Source organism: Ursus arctos, unplaced genomic scaffold, assembly GCF_023065955.2.
Source record: "Ursus arctos isolate Adak ecotype North America unplaced genomic scaffold, UrsArc2.0 scaffold_37, whole genome shotgun sequence".
NCBI classification, from domain to species: Eukaryota; Metazoa; Chordata; class Mammalia; order Carnivora; family Ursidae; genus Ursus; species Ursus arctos.
In genome coordinates, this window is record NW_026623053.1 from 15,314,252 (window position 1) to 15,331,526 (window position 17,275).

The following is a 17,275-nucleotide window of genomic DNA, read 5'->3' on the forward strand; positions in this document are numbered from 1 at the left end:
TCCTCCAGTCGACACTAATGATTTTTATATCAATACAAAAAAAGAAAGGAAAAACAATACCTTGGTTGCTGGCAACAGAAATTCCAGAACAAATGGGGGCACAAGAGGCAGCAACAGGATTTTTAAGTTTAAGGGTGGAGGGTGAAGTTGTTCTTCCTCACCATAAATTTCTATTTACTTTGTTAACTCACTACCTTTAGGATACTGTTACTACACAACCCTTTTAGGGAAAGACCTATATTAATCACTCAGAGCACCTGGCAATATTAACTCCATATAACTGTAACAGTTACTAAATACTGTCACTCCATACTATGAGGTAGAAAGTAAAAATACTTCTTACAGACAGAAGCCACGAAATAGTTTCTAGTTTAATCACACCACGAGTACAACAAAATAAGAAATAACACTCTGAAACAAAGATTACTTATAACTCCAGAACATTTTAATTCTAAAAAGCTTTAATAATAAAAAGCCCCATAGTTTCCAAATGCCCCTCATAAAGGGAATGAATAATCAGTCCCATCAGAGCTGGGGAAAAAGAACTGTAAAGGGGGTGGAGGGATGAAGGTTGACAACCATTCTCTTTCAAAAAGATAAACACTGCGTCCTCAAATAACCGCTCAGAATGTCACTTGATGTGAATAGGCAGGAGGAAAATAACTGTCCATATTGGCCTTATATACTGTATTGGGCAATTAAATGCCAACTTAGGTATTTAAGAATGACTTGCTAAAACATTGAAAAAATGAAAGACTTCGTCCTTGTCATAGACGGCCACTTCAGTGGAACATTCCGTGCACATGACTGGGTGGTAGATTTCTTCCACTTGTGCCTCTGCCTGCTCTGCGGCATCTTCCTGGTTAGACCTCATCTTCTTAGGGCCTCGCCTTTTCTTCCTGTTCTCTGGGATTTTGTATTTTAGAACCTCCTCTTTGTTGACAGAACAATTCATCACAAACATTGCTCTATACTGAGTTTTGTAGGATTCGTGCCTAAGAGGAAAATGAAATGGAGAATCTAGATTTATGTTCTATTTTAATAGGTTATCCATTTAGATTAAAAAAATTTTATTGAAGTATAGTTGACACAGTGTTACATTAGTTACAGGTGTACAACACAGGGATTCGAGAAGTTTACACATTACACTATATTCACGACTGTAGCTACCATCTGTCAACATACAATGTTATCACAGCATCATTGTATTTTATCCCCATGACTTATTCACTCCATACCTGGAAGCCTGTATCTCCCACTCCCGTTCACTCATTTTAGCCATCCCCCACCTTGCTCTCCTCTGGCAACGATCAGTTTGTTCTCTGTAATTATGGGTCTGCTTCTGCTTTTCATCTGTTTATTCATTTGTTGTTTTTTAGATTCTCTGTATAAGTGAAATCACACAGTACTTGTCTTTCTCTGACTTATTTCACTTAGCATAATACCCTTTAGGTCTATCCATGGTGTCACAAATGGCAAGATTCCATCCTTTTTATGGGTGAGTAATATTCTGCTGTGTATATATACCATATTCTCTTTATTCACCAATCAAAGCACAGTTGGGTTGTTTTCATATCTTGGCTATTGTAAATAACACTATAATACACACAAGGGTGCATATATCTTTTCGAATTACTGTCTTCACTTTCTTTGGATAAATACTCCACACTGGAATTACTGCATCATAGGTTATTTCTATTTTTAATTTTTTGAGGAACCTCCATACTGTTTTCCACAGTGGCTGCACCAATTTACATTTCCACCAACACTGCACAAGGGTTTCCTTTTCTTCACATCCTCACCAACACTTTTTATTTCTTGTCTTTTTGATTCTAGCCATTTTGACAAGTGTAAGATGATATCTCACTGTGGTTTTAAATGCATTTCCCTGATGATTAATGATGTTGAGTATCTTTTCATGTATCTGTCAGACATCTGTATATCTATTTCGGAAAAATGTCTATTCAGTACTCTGCCCATTTTAATCAAATTTTTCGGGTTTTTTTGGTGTTGAGTTGTATCAGTTCTTTACATATTTTGGATATTAATCCCATATCGAACAGATCATTTGCAAATATCTTCTCCCATTTCATGAGCTGCTTTTCATTTTGTTGATGGTTTCCTTCACTGTGCAAAAGATTTTTATTTTGGTGTAGTCTCAACAGGTTTTTTTTGCTTTTATTCCCTTGCCTTAGGAGACATATCTAGGAAAATGTTGCTATGGCTGATGTCAAAGAAACTACTGCCTATATTTTCTTCTAGGAGTTTTATGGCTTCAGGTCTCACGTGTAGGTCCTTAATCCATTTTGAGTTTATTTTTGTGTATGGTGTTAGAAAGTCGTTCAGTTTTCCCAGCACCATTTATTGAAGAGACATTTTCCCCATTGTATATTCTTGCCTCTCTATATAGTTAAAATTTGAGAACACAAAAAACTTACTGAAATACAACCAACATAAAAACATGAGAACAAAATGGGAAATTTAAAGAAATGTTAAGACTTATTTTAAGAATAGGAAAAAACTTAATAGAGAATAATTTAAAGAATGAATATATCCTCTTTTCTACTGCTTTAAAAGTAACTTTTATCTCTGAGAAAAAATTTATTTGCTCTTCAAAGTTAGACAAAAGTTACTGGAAACATGAGAGCTAATGTTTAAACAATCTTTGACTGTCTTTTCACACTGTGGCCTGAAATTCTGCCCTCCTCTCATTACAGGTGGTACCACTCTTGGAGCACCTGGGTGGCTCAGTCAGTTAAGCATCTGCCTCTGACTCAGGTCATGATCGCAGGGTCCTGAGATCAAGTCTCACATAGGGCTCTTTGCTCAGCAGGGAGCCTGCTTCTCCCTCTGCCCCTCCCCCTGCTCATGTTCTCTCTCTCTCCCTCTCTTTCAAATAAATAAAATCTTTAAAAAAATTAAATTTAAAAAAAGTGGTGCTATTCTTGTCACCATTTTAGTAAACGCTACAGTTTTAAAAGCTTAAGCTTCTGACTTCACAATGTGCACTCTTGGCTTTACTCCAACAGTCTACAGAAAAGATAATGCTTCATTTGTTCTCCTCATATACTCGATATTTTCCTACTTCCTTCTCCATCTAATAAGTTGGTTTTCCCCCCTTAAGCCTCATACACAGAAATATCTATCTGGCTAACCACAGCGAACTCAAGTTATACTTTCATTAATTCCAAATGTTGATCTCCACCACCACCACCACCACCCACCAAGAATTTAGACTATGCAAGCTGGTACTTCTCCAAGTAAGACTATAAAAATTTCATTTATACTCCACTGGATTGGAATCCTGTATTAACATGGAATACAATTTTTACCAAGGCCAATTTCTATTGTTACATCATGAAACAACTTCTTTTGAGTACAGGAACTCTACAATAACATGGCTTAATTTGGAAGAGAAACAACTTAAGTACAAAGACATTTTACTTTTTCTGCATTTCGTAAGTATGCTCTAAGTGTCAATTTATATATAAAAAGCTTAAGAGTTCATAAGGAAAACACAAAATTTAATTGTTGCAGATGATCAAAAACCTCAAGCTAGCTAATAAACTATATCTGGCTATTCATTAGTTCCTGGAACAAACTCATCACCTGCATCATCACTTAGTTTCAGTTAACTTGATTTAAAACACGGACTAAGCTAGGCATTTATAAGGCTACCAGAAAGAGGAAAAAAAATAAGGAAAAAGGAAAAGAGTGAGAGTATATTTGAATAAAAGAATGAAGGAGGGGTGCCTGGGTGGCTCAGTCCATTGAGTGTCCAACTCTTAACCTCAGCTCAGATCTTCATCTTAGGGTCATGAGTTCAAGCCTCGCATTGGGCTCTACTTAAAATAGAAGTGGAGCCTACTTTAAAAATTTTTTAAAAAGAATGAAAGAAAAAAACACATGATCATCTCAACTGATTCAGAAAAAGCACTTGATGAAATTCAACACCCATTCACGGTAAAAACACCCCATAAACTAAAAACAGAAGGAAACTTCCTCAATACAATAAAGGCCATATATGAAAAATCCACAGCTAATATCATATTCAATGATGAAAGACAGAAAATTCTTCCTCTAAGATCAAGACCAAGACTAAAAAGTCCTCTTTCACAACTTCTAGTCAACATAGTTCTGGAAGTTCTAATTAGAGCAATTAGCTAAGAAAAAGAAATAAAAGGCATCCACACTGGAAAGGAAGAAGTAAAATTATCTTTGTTCACAGATGACATGATTATATTTTTTTTTCTTTTAATTTTGAGAGGGAAACAGGGAGAGAGAGAGAAGACCAGAGGGGAAAGAAAGAGAGACAGAGAATCCCAAGCAGGCTCCACATCCAGTGCAGCCCAATATGCGGGGCTCAATCCCACATCCTGAGATCATGACCTGAGCCAAAATCAAGACTCAGAAGCTTAAACTAACTGAGCCACCCAGGTGCCCCAATGACATGATCTTTTATGTAGGAAACTCTGAAGATTGCACAAGAAACTATTAGAGCTAATAAACTAATTCAGCAAAGTGGCAGGTACAAAATCAACACACAAAAATCTGTTCATTTCTATACATGAGCAATGAATGACCCAGAAAGGAAAACAGAATGGAGGTTGCCATAGGCTGGGGCAGAAAGGGGTGGAGAATGGGAATTTTGTCTAATGGGTACAGAGTTTCTATTTGGAATGACAAGAAAGTCCTGGAAATGGATTGTGGTGATAGCTGCACAATATTGTGAAAGTAGTTAATGTCACTGAATTGTACACTTAAAATGGTTAAAATAGGAAACAAGAGTACCCAACTCCTGCCACTCCCATTCAACACTGTACTGCAAGTCTAGCCAGGGCAAGCAGGCAAGAAAATGAAGTAAAAAGTATCCAAAAAGGAAAGAAAGAGGTAAAACTGTCTCTGTTTGCAGATGACATTATCTTCTACATATACAATCTTACAGACTCCAAAAAACTGTTAAAATAAATATGAAATTCAGGAAAGTTTCAGGATACAAAACCAATATACAAAAATCTACTGTGTTCCTGTATATTAACAGTAAACTATCTGCAAAAGAAATTAAGAGAACAATCCTATTCATGATGCCACCCAAAATAATAAAACACCTGGAAATAAATTTAACCAAGAAGATGAGAAATTTATACAATGAAAACTGTAAGACATTCATGAAAGAAACTGAAGAAAATACAAGTAAATGGAAAAATATCCCACGTGCATGCATCAGAATTACTATTATTAAAATGTCCATACTACCCGAAGTCATTTAGTCAATGCAATCTTATCAAAATTCTAATGGCATTTTTCACAGAAATAGAAAAAAAACCCTCAAATTTGTACGGGATCACAAAAGATCCCAAATAGCCAAAGCAACCTTGAGAAATAACCACAAAACTGGAGGCATCACACTTCCCGATTTTAAACCGTACTACAAAGCTATAGTAATCAAAGCAGTACAGTACTGGCATAAAAACAGACTCACAGACCAATGGAACAGAACAGAGAGCCCAGAAATGAACTCACGCATACACAATTAACTAAAATTTGACCAGGGAGCCAAAAATATTAAATGCCAGAAAGATACTATTTTCAGTAAATGATTTTGGGAAAACTGGATATTCACATGCAGAAGAAAACCAGACCCCCATCTTACTCCACTCACAAAAATTAACTTGAAACGGATTAAAGACTTAAATGTGAGACCTGAAGTTGTAAAACTACTCAAAGAAAACATACGGAAAAAGCTTGACATGGCTCTTGTCAATGACTTTTTGGATAAGCACAGCAACAAAAGCAAAAATAAACAAGTGAGACTACATCAAGCTAAAAAGCTTCAGCATAGCAAAGAAACCATCAACGAAAGGAAAAGACAACCTATGGAATGGGAGAAAATATTTGCAAATCATGTATCTGATAAGGATTAATCTCCAAGAAACTCATACAACTCAATAGCAGAAAAATAAAATAAAATAAAAATTGGCAAAGGACCTGAACAGAGATTTTTCCAAAAAAGATATACAAATGGCCAACAGGTACATGAAAAGGTGTTCATCATCCTTAATCATCAGGGAAATGCAAATCAAAACTATAGTGAGGTATCACCTCACACCTGTTAGCATGGCTATTATCAAAAAAGACAAGGGAAAACAAAAGTGAACCCTTGCGCATTACTGGTGGGAATATAAATTGGTATAGCCACTCTGGAAAACAGTATGGAAGCTCCTCAAAATAATAAAAATAGAACTACCATATGATCCAGCAATCCCACTTCTGGGTATATATCTGCAGGAAATGAAATCACTATCTCAAAGAGATTATCTGCACCCCTACCTCAGCCAGGTGATCAAGGCCTACACTAACAGTCACAAATCTGTTGACTTTTTTGTTGTTGATAGTCTGTGCCCTTGATGTAATATAATGAAAACATCACTTGACCTCTGTGGTCCTCTTCCCAAAAACCTACTGCAGCTTTATTCATAACAGCCAAACATGGAAACAAACTAAGTGTCCATGCATAGGTGAATGAATAAAGAAAACACGGTGTATAGATACAATGGAATACGAGGAAAAAAAAAAAAAAGGAAATCTGCCATTTGTGAAAACATGGATGAACCTTGAGGGCATTATAAAGTTAAGTGAGACAGAGACAAAAAAAATACTGAATGCTCTCACTTACATGCAAATCAAAAAAAGATGAACTCACAGAAACAGAAAGTAGCCTGGTGGTTGGTGGGGGAAGGGTAGACGAATGAAAACAGTCAGATGGTACAAACTTCTAGTTATAAGATGAGGAAGGTCTGGGGACGTAATAAACAGAGTGTGTGTAGTTAACGATGTTGTACTACATACCTGAAAGCTGCTAAAGAAACTAGATCTTAAAGTTCTCAACACGCACACAAAAAAGGTAAACACGTGAGGTGATGGATGTGTTAACTAACCTTATTGTGGTAATCGTTTTGCAAAACATTGGCATATCAAATCATCATGTTATACATTTCAAATTACATGTCAATTACATCTCAATAAAGCCAGGAAAAGATTTTAAATTTTTAAATGGTCTAGTTGACAATAAATTGAATACCCAAATGGTATACTCTTTAATGAAAAATTTTTAAAGGTTAAAATAGATTTTATGTGTATTTTATCACAATTTTCTTTAAGACGAGCGTGTTTGACAAATTATGTCATTACACAACATACACGCAGTTTCACTGAATCCTTGTCAGCACTGGTAAGTGCTTTATTAGAAAAACTACTGGTCCCAGAAATTCAGCTAGACAGCTACCAAACCATTCTGAACACCTACGAACTCAACTGGAGAACAAAGAAAAGAATAGGAGCAACTCTATGAACAGAAAAGCAACCACTTTCTGCATGTTAGGGGGTGCAGAGAAGTGAATCTGAGGAGATATATGGGAAGATAGACTAGGCGGGACCTCCGTCAGCTGGCTACCAGAAAGTGACAGAGCAGCAGAGCACAAAACCAGAACTTCTGGAAGTCTGCTCTGGTGAGGGACGTCGTTCCAGTGGCTAAGCAGGGGGTTGGACCCTTGCTGGGACCATGTGGTCTCAGGACCCTCCGGGTCACAGAAAGACTGAGGGTGCCTGAGTGTGGCAGAGCTCTCAGGTATCGAATCAGGGATGCTGGCTGCAAAGAGAGACCCGAGGAGTGGGCTCTCGGCTCGGGGTTGCCACAAACCATGATCCACAGCAGTCAGGCCACTGCTCTACGAGCAAAAATCAGCAGAACCGGGAGACTCCCCTTCCTCCTCTGTGGAGGAGCAGCGCAGGAGCCCGCTGCAGGAACCTGCAGGGTCTGGAGACTCCAAATGGGGCCGTGTGCCAGAGACAGAAACACCGGGTCACAGGCTGGGGCACAGAGTGTGGACAGAGACCAGGGAGACAGAAGTGAGCGACTGCTTTTCTCTTAGGGAGCACTCCTCCGGGGTGGGAGACTGGGAGATCACTATTTTCATTTTTTTTTAAATAAATTTTTTAAAAAGATTTTATTTATTTGACAGAGAGACAGCCAGCGAGAGAGGGAACACAAGCAGGGGGAGTGGGAGAGGAAGAAGCAGGCATATAGCGGAGGAGCCTGATGTGGGGCTCGGGATCACGCCCTGAGCCGAAGGAAGACAATGACTGAGCCACCCAGGCGCCCCTACCATTTTCATTTTGATCCTCTAAAGCTGCGGGGAAACCCTTCAGGGAAGAAAGCCAAAGAGAGCAATCGGAGCAGATGACTTAACCTGGCCCCTGGCAAAGGCGGTGCAATTCCACCTTGGGCAAAGACATTTGAGAATCAGTGGAACAGGCCCCTCCCCCAGAAGATCAGCAAGAGCGTCCAACCAAGACCAAGTTTACTGATGAATGAGAACTGCAAAACTCTGGAGCTGGGGGAACACAGCACATAGAATCCATGGCTTTTTCTCCATGATTCTTTAGTCTTCCAACTTTAACTTTTTAATTTTCTTTATTTTTCCTTTTTTTTCTTTTTCTTCTTTTTTCTTTGAATTATTCTTATTTCTTTTTTCAACCAACTTCTTATCTTACCAATACCCTTTTTTAAATCTTTTTTAGGGGCGCCTAGGTGTCTCAGTAGTTAAGCGTCTGTGTCTGCCTTCGGATCAGGTCATGATCCCAGGGTCCTGGAATCGAGCGCTGCATCAGGCTCCCTGCTCAGCAGGAAGCCTGCTTCTCCCTCTCCCACTCCCCCTGCTTGTGTTCCCTCTCTCGCTGTCTGTCAAATAAATAAATAAAATCTTTAAAAAATAAAACAAAATTTTAAAACATTATTAAAAAAATAAAATCTTTTTTAATTTTCATTTTTAGTCATATTCCATCCCTTCATTATATTTAACCTTTTTTTTTTTTAAGATTTTTTATTTATTTATTTGACAGAGTGAGAGACAGCCAGCGAGAGAGGGAACACAAGCAGGGGGAGTGGGAGAGGAAGAAGCAGGCTTATAGCGGAGGAGCCTGATGTGGGGCTCGATCCCACAACACCGGGATCACGCCCTGAGCCGAAGGCAGACGCTTAACCGCTGTGCCACCCAGGCGCCCCCATTATATTTAACCTTATTTTTGTGTTTATATGTAAGTTTCCTTCTTTAAAATTTTGGGATGCGGTTTCTTCTAACAGACCAAAATACACCCAAAATCTAGTATATGCTCTGTTCTATTCACCAGCCTGTTTTTTGTTTTTTTTTTTTTCTTTTCCCCCGGTTTCGGGTCCTTCTGATTTGTTTAGTGTATATTTCTCTGGGGTCACTGTTACCCTTTTAGCATTTTGTTCTCTCGTTCATCTATTCTCTCAACAAAATGCGAAAACGGAAAAACTCACCTCAAAAAATAGAACAAGAGGCAGTACCGACTGCCAGGGACCTAATCAATACAGACCTTAGTAAGATGTCAGTACTAAGAGTTCAGAATAACGATTATAAAGATAATAGCTGGGCTTGAAAAAAAGCATAGAAGACACTAGAGAATCCCTTTCTGGAAAATAAAATCTAACCAAATGGAAAGCAAAAAGGCTATTAATGAGGTGCAATCAAAAATGGAGACTCTAAGTACTAGGACATATGAGGCAGAAGAGAAAATTAAACATAGAAGACCAAATGATGGAGACTAAAGAAGGTGAGAAAAAGAGAGATAAACAACTACTGGATCACGAGGGGAGGATTCGAGAGAAAAGTGATACCATGAAGTAAAACAATATTAGAATAATTGGGTCCCAGAAGAAGAAGAAAGAGAGAGAGGGGCAGAGGTATATTGGAACAAATTATAGCAGAGAACTTCCCTAATTTAGGGAAGGAAACAAGCATCAAAATCCAGGAGGCACAGAACCCTCCTCAAAATCAATAAAAATAGGTCAGCACCCTGACATCTAATAATTAAACTTACAGATCTCAGAGACAAAAAGAAAATCCTGAAAGCGGCTCAGGACAAGAGGTCTGTAACCTACACAATAGAAACATTAGATTGGCAGCAGACCTATCCATAGAGACCTGGCAGGCCGGAAAGGACTGGCATAATACATTTAGGGTACTAAACGAGAAAAATATGCAGCCAAGCATATTTTATCCAGCTAGGCTGTCATTGAAAATAGAAGGAATCATAAAAAGCTTCCAGGACAAACAGAAACTAAAAGAATCTGCGATCACCAAACCAGCCCTACAAGAAATATTGAAAAGGGTCCTCTAAAGCCCAAAAGTAACACAGACCAGAAAGAAGAGACAATATACAGTAACAGTCACCTTACAGGCATGACAATAGCACTAAACCCGTATCTTTCAATAGTTACCTTGAATGTAAATGGGCTAAATGCCCCAATCAAAAGACACAGGGTATCAGACTGGATAAAAAAGACCCATCGATATGCTATCTGCAAGAGAATCATTTTACACCCAAAGACACCTCCAGATTTACAGTGAGGGGCTGGAAAACCATTTATCATGCTAATAGACATCAACAGACTGGGGTGGCAATCCTTGTATCAAACAAATTAGATTTTATACCAAAGACTGTTAATAAGTGATGAGGAAGGACACTATATCATACTTAAAGGGTCTATCCAACAAGAAGATCTAACAATTGTAAATATTTATGCCCCTAACATGGGAGAAGCCAATTATATAAGCCAATTAATAACAAAACCAAAGAAACGCATTGACAATAATGCAATAATAGTAGGGGACTTTAACACCCCCCCCTCACTGAAATGGACAGATCATCTAAGCAAAAGATCAACAAGGAAATAAGGGCTTTAAATGACACACTGGACCAGATGGACTTCACAGATATATTCAGAACATTCCATCCCAAAGCAACAGAATACACATTCTTCTCGAGTACACATGGAACATTCTTCTGAACAGATCACATCCTGGGTCACAAATCAGGTCTCAACTGGCCAAAAGACTGGGATCATTCCCTGCATATTTTCGGACCACAAGCCTTTGAAACTTGAACTCGATCACAAGAGGAAAATCGGAAAGAACTCAAATACACAGAGGCTAAAGAGCATCCTACTAAAGAATGAATGGGTCAACCAGGAAATTAAAGAAGAATTTTAAAAATTCATGGAAACAAATGCAAATGAAAACACAACTGTTCAAAATCTTTGGGATGCAGCAAAAGCGGTCCAAAGAGGGAAGTACATAGCAATACAAGCCTTTCTCAAGAAACAAGAAAGGTCTCAGGGAGCCTGGGTAGCGCAGTCGTTAAGCGTCTGCCTTCGGCTCAGGGTGTGATCCTGGTGTTCTGGGATCGAGTCCCACACCGGGCTCCTCCACTGGGAGCCTGCTTCTTCCTCTCCCACTCCCCCTGCTGTGTTCCCTCTCTCGCTGGCTGTCTCTCTGTCACATAAATAAATAAAATCTTAAAAAAAAAAAAAAGAAAGAAAGAAAGAAACAAGAAAGGTCTCAAATATACAATCTAACCCTACACCTAAAGGAGCTGGAGAAAGAACAGCAAATAAAGCCTAAAGCCAGCCGGAGAAGAGAAATAATAAAGATTAGAGCAGAAATTAATGAAATAGAAACCAAAAGAACAGTAGAACAGATCAACAAAAATGGGAGCTGGTTTTTCAAAGAATTAGTAAGATTTTTAAACCCCTCGCCAGACTTATTAAAAAGAAAAGAGAGGGGCACCTGGGTGGCACAGCGGTTAAGTGCCTGCCTTCGGCTCAGGGCGTGATCCCGGCGTTATGGGATCGAGCCCCACATCAGGCTCTTCCGCTATGAGCCTGCTTCTTCCTCTCCCGCTCCCCCTGCTTGTGTTCCCTCTCTCGCTGGCTGTCTCTATCTCTGTCAAATAAATAAATAAAATCTTTTTAAAAATAAATAAATAAATAAATAAATAAATAAATAAAAAGAAAAGAGAAAGGACCCAAATAAATAAAATCATGAATGAATGAGAGATCACAACCAACACCTAAGAAATACAAACAATTATAAGAACATATTATGAGCAACTATATGCCAACAAATTAGGCAATCTGGAAGAAACGGATCCATTCCTAGAGACATATGAACTACCAAAACTGAACCAGGAAGAAATGCAAAACCCAAACAGACCCATAACCAGCAAGGAAATTGAAGCAGTAATCAAAAATCTCCCAACAAACAAGACCCCAGGACCATATGACTTCTCAGGGGAATTCTGCCAAACATTTAAAGAAGAATACCTATTCTTCTGAAACTGTTCCAAAAAATAGAAATGGAAGGAAAACTTCCAAACTCATTTTATGAGGCCAGCATTACCTTGATCCCAAAACCAGACAAAGACCCCACCAAAAAGGAGAATTACAGACCAATATCCCTGATGAACATGATGCAAAAATTCTCACCAAAACCCTAGCCAATAGGATCCAACAGCACATTAAAAGGATTATTCACCACGACCAAGTGGGATTTATTCCTGGGCTGCAAGGTTGGTTCAACATCCACAAATCAATCAATCTGATATAATACATTAATAAATGAAAGGACAAGAACCATACGATCCTCTCAATAAATGCAGAAAAAGCATTTGACAAAGTACAGCATTCTTTCTTGATTAAAACTCTTCACAGTGTATGGGGCGCCTGGGTGGCTCAGTCGTTAAGCGTCTGCCTTTGGCTAAGGGCGTGGTCCCGGAGTTCTGGGATCGAGCCCCACATCGGGCTCCTCCACTGGGAGCCTGCTTCTCCCTCTCGCACTCCCCCTGCTTGTGTTCCCTCTCTCGCTGGCTGTCTCTGCCAAATAAATAAAATCTTTAAAAAAAAAAAAAAAAAAACTCTTTACAGTGTAGGGATAGAAGGTACATACCTTAATATCATAAAAGAAATCTATGAAAAACCCACAGTGAGCATCATTCTAAATGGGGAAAAACTAGAGTCTTTTTTTTCCCTAAGGTCACAAACACGGCAGGGATGTCCACTATCACTACCGCCGTTCAACATAGTACTAGAAGTTCTAGGGGCGCCTGGGTGGCACAGCGGTTAAGCATCTGCCTTCGGCTCAGGGCGTGATCCCGGCGTTGTGGGATCGAGCCCCACATCAGGCTCCTCTGCTGTGAGCCTGCTTCTTCCTCTCCCACTCCCCCTGCTTGTGTTCCCTCTCTCACTGGCTGTCTCTATCTCTGTCAAATAAATAAATAAAATCTTTAAAAAAAAAAAAAAAAAAAGAAGTTCTACCCTCAGCAATCAGACAACAAAAAGAAATAAAATGCGTCCGAGTTGGCAAAGAAGTCAAACTCTCACTTTCTGTAGATGATCTGATACTCTATGTGGAAAACCCAAAAGACTCCACCCCAAAACTGCTAGAACTCATACAGGAACTCAGTAATGTGGCAGGATATAAAATCAATGCACAGAAATCAGTTGCATTTCTATACACCAACAAGACAGAAGGAAGAGAAATTAAGGAGTCGATTCCATGTACAATTGCACCAAAAACCATAAGATACCTAGGAATAAATCTAACCAAAGAGGTAAAGGATCCGTACTCAGAAAACTATAAAATACTCAATTAAAGAAACTGAGGAAGACACAAAGAAATGGAAAAACATTCCATGCTCATGGACTGGAAGAACAAATATTGTGAAAATGTCTATGCTACATAGAGCAATGTACACATTCAATGCAATCCCTATCAATATACAATCAACTTCTCACAGAACTATAACAAATAATCCTAAAATCTGTATGGAACCAGAAAAGACCCTAAATAGCCAGAGGACTGTTGAAAAAGAAAACCAAAGCTGGAGGCATCACAATTCCGGACTTCAAGCTCTATTACAAAGCTGTAATCATCACAGTACGGTACTGGCACAAAAACAGACACACAGATCAATGGAACGGAATAGAGAACTCAGAAATCAACTCTCAACTCTATGATCAACTACTCTTTGACAAAGCAGGAAACTATATCCAATGGAAAAAAGACAGTCTCTTCAACAAATGGTATTGGGAAAATTGGACAGCCACATGCAGAAGAAAAACTGGACCATTTCCTTACACCAGATACAAAAATAGACTCAAATGGATGAAAAACCTAAATGTGAGACAGGAATCCATCAAAATCCTTGAGGAGAACACAGGCAGCAACCTCTCTGCCTCAGCTGCAGGAGCTTCTTCCTAGACACATCGCCAAAGGCAAGGGAAGCAAAGGCAAAAATGGACTATTGGCGCTACATCAAGATAAAAAGCTTTTGCACAGCAAAGGAAACAGTCGACAAAACCAAAAGACAACTGACAGAATGGGAGAAGATATTTGCAAATGACATATCAGATAAAGGGCTAGTATCCAAAATCTAAAAAGAACTTATCAAACTCAACACCCAAAGAACAAAAAGTCCAGTCAAGAAATGGGCAGAAGACATGAACAGACATTTCTCCAAAGAAGACACCCATATGGCCAACAGACACATGAAAAAATGCTCAACATCACTCGGCATCAGGGAAATACAAATCAAAACCACAATGTGATACCACCTCACACCAGTCAGAATGGCTAAAATTAACAAGTCAGGAAATGACAGATATTGGAGGGGATACAGAGAAAGGGGAACCCTCCTATACCGTTGATGGGAATGCAAGCTGGTGCAGCCACTCTGGAAAACAGTACGGAGGTTCCTCAAAAAGTTGAAAATAGAGCTACCCTATGACTCAGCAATTGCACTACTGGGTATTTACCCCAAAGATACAAATGTAGTGATCTGAAGGGGCACCTGCACCCCAATGTTTATAGCAGTAATGTCCACAATAGCCAAACTATGGAAAGAGCCCAGATGTCCATTGACAGATGAATGGATAAAGAAGATATGGTGTGTGTGTATATACGCACGCACGCACACACACACACACGCACACGCACACACACACAATGGAATATTATGCAGCCATCAAAAAAATTGAAATATTGCCATTTGCAATGACATGGACGGAACTAAAGGGTATTACGCTTGAAATAAGTCAATCAGAGAAAGAAAATTATATGATCTCACTGATATGTGGAATTTGAGAAACAAGGCAGAGGATCATAGGGGAAGAGAGGAAAAAAATGAAACACGATGAAACCAGAGAGGGAGACAGACCATAAGAGACTCTTAATCTCAGGAAACAAACTGAGGGTTGCTGGAGTGGAGGAGGGCGGGAGGGATACGGTGGCTGGGTGACGGACACTGGGGGGGAAGGGGTTATGGGGAACACTGTGTATTGTGTAAGACTGATGAATCACAGACCTGTACCCCTGAAATAAATAATACATGTTAATAAAAATAAATAAATAAATTGAAAATAAAGAAAAGAAAAACTACTTATAACAGAACTACTATAACCAAAATTATTTATATAAAGATTAGTCATTTAGCAGCAAGGATATAGGAGGATAGAACTTTATCGGAATTCCTAAGCATATACCTCAAAAGTCTATTTCAGATTTAAACAAAGGACCACCAAGTTGTTTTTCATTTTGTGTGTGTTGGGGGGGGGTCACCCCTTATTCATTACCTTTGGCAATCAAGACATAGTGTGGTCATGCAGGCAGGGCAATTCAAGACAGCATCACTATTTGGAACAGGCTGCTGTTGATGTGGCCTCTGTATTCCAAAACCATGGTAGCTAGAATAGAAAAAGAAAAGGTGAGGGGGAGGAGTTGGGGGAGACACACACACACATTAAAGCCAGATCTTGATTTTTTTTTTTTTTGAAGTAGACTCCACGCCCAACATGGGGCTTGAACTAACAACCCCAAGATTAAGAGTCACATGCTCTGGGGCACCTGGGTGGCTCAGTCAGTTAACCGTCAAACTCTTGATTTCAGCTCAGGTCATAACCTCAGGGTTGTGAGATCAAGCCCCATGTCAGGCTCCACTCTGGACATGGAGCCTGCTTAAGATTCTCTCTCTCCCTCTGCCCCTCCCTACCCGCCCTCTCTCTCCCTTTCCCTAAAAAAAAAAAAAAAAAAAAAAAAAAAAAAAAAAAAAAATCACATGCTCTACCCACTGGGCTAGCTAGGCACCCCAGAGATCTTGATTTCTAATGCTACCCCTCCAATAAAAGAAACTAGTACTCCTAAGAGAAATGACTGATTCTAGGAATGAGGCATACAAAATGAACCTGGAGCATCTTGTACTGCCAGAAAGTAAGGAAGTGCTCAGAAACAACGAAGTAGGTGTGTCAAGGGGGCAGAAAAGCCAACTGAAAGAGTTCCCAATGGCCAAAGCTGAAACAACTAGAGCAAAATAAAGCAGTATTGGATTATAACCCAAGGTATAAATAAATACCCGTGAGTCTCTACTGATATGAATGAATGGATGGATGGAGCAAAGGAGGGAGGGAGGGAAAACAGACAAATCTACCATATGGAAGAATAATTTACAAAGATACTCTCCCCTCAAGGAAGTGGAGCATAACTCCCCAGTCCTCAAGTCTGGGCTGCACAGAGTGACTTTCTTCCAAAGAGTACAGTACGGAAAGGAGGAGTAGAGAGTAACTTTATAGTAGAGAAACCTAACAGGTCCTCACCAAGGCGATCAAGGTCAACATTAACAATCATAAATCATGTTGACGGTATGTGCCCTCGATTCCAATGTGAAGAAAATTGCACTTTATCTCTGTGGTGTTTCTCACCAAAACCCATAATCCCAGTCTAATCATGAGAAAAACATCATACAAATTCCAATAGAGTGGCCTCCTACAATATACCTGACCAGTACTCCTGAAAACTGTTAAGGTCACCAAAACCAAGGAAAGTCTGAGAAATTGTCAGAGCCAAGAAGAGCCTAAAGAGACATGACATCTAGAAGTACCGTGGTATCTTAGATGGGGTCTTGGAATAGAAAATGCAGAGTAGGTAAAAACTAAGAGAATCCAAATAAAGTATGGACCTTAGCTTATAATAATGTATAAATACTGGTTCATTAATTGTGACAAATGCACATATTAATTAACATGTTAATAACAGGTGAAACTGTGTGTGTGTGTGTGTGTGTGTGTGTGTGTTGTTGTTGTGGGAGGGTACACAGGCACTCTATATTACCAGCTCAATTTTTCTGTAAATCTAAAACTAGTCTAAAAAAATAAAGTCTCTTGGGGCGCCTGGGTAGCTCAGTCAGTTGAGAGTCCAACTTTTGGTTTCGACTTCTGTCATGATCTCTTGGGTGATGGGACCAAGCCCCGCACTGAGCTCCACACTCCGTAGGGAGTCATCTGAGATTCTCTCCCTCTGCCCCTTCCCCTACGTGTGCTTTCCCTCTCAAATAAATAAATAAATAAATCTAAATAAACAAA

The 17,275-nt window shown here is 39.3% G+C and overlaps 1 protein-coding gene across 2 annotated transcripts in view; it reads right to left on the reverse strand.

Annotated features, from left to right (window-relative positions):
• Positions 1-423: 423 nt before the first annotated feature.
• EAPP (E2F associated phosphoprotein) overlaps positions 424-17,275 on the reverse strand; it is a 29,700-nt gene continuing 12,848 nt past the window's right edge. Inside the window, exons 5-6 of one of the 2 annotated variants that reach the window (XM_026513577.4) lie at positions 15,494-15,604; positions 424-995 (exon numbers count right to left, since the gene is read on the reverse strand). In XM_026513577.4, coding sequence (XP_026369362.1) covers positions 719-995; positions 15,494-15,604 — 388 coding nt within the window. In that variant the 3' untranslated portion in view covers positions 424-718. Of the gene's footprint in view, positions 996-15,493; positions 15,605-17,275 lie in introns of those variants that run through there. The other variant, XM_026513579.4, reaches the window with a different exon arrangement.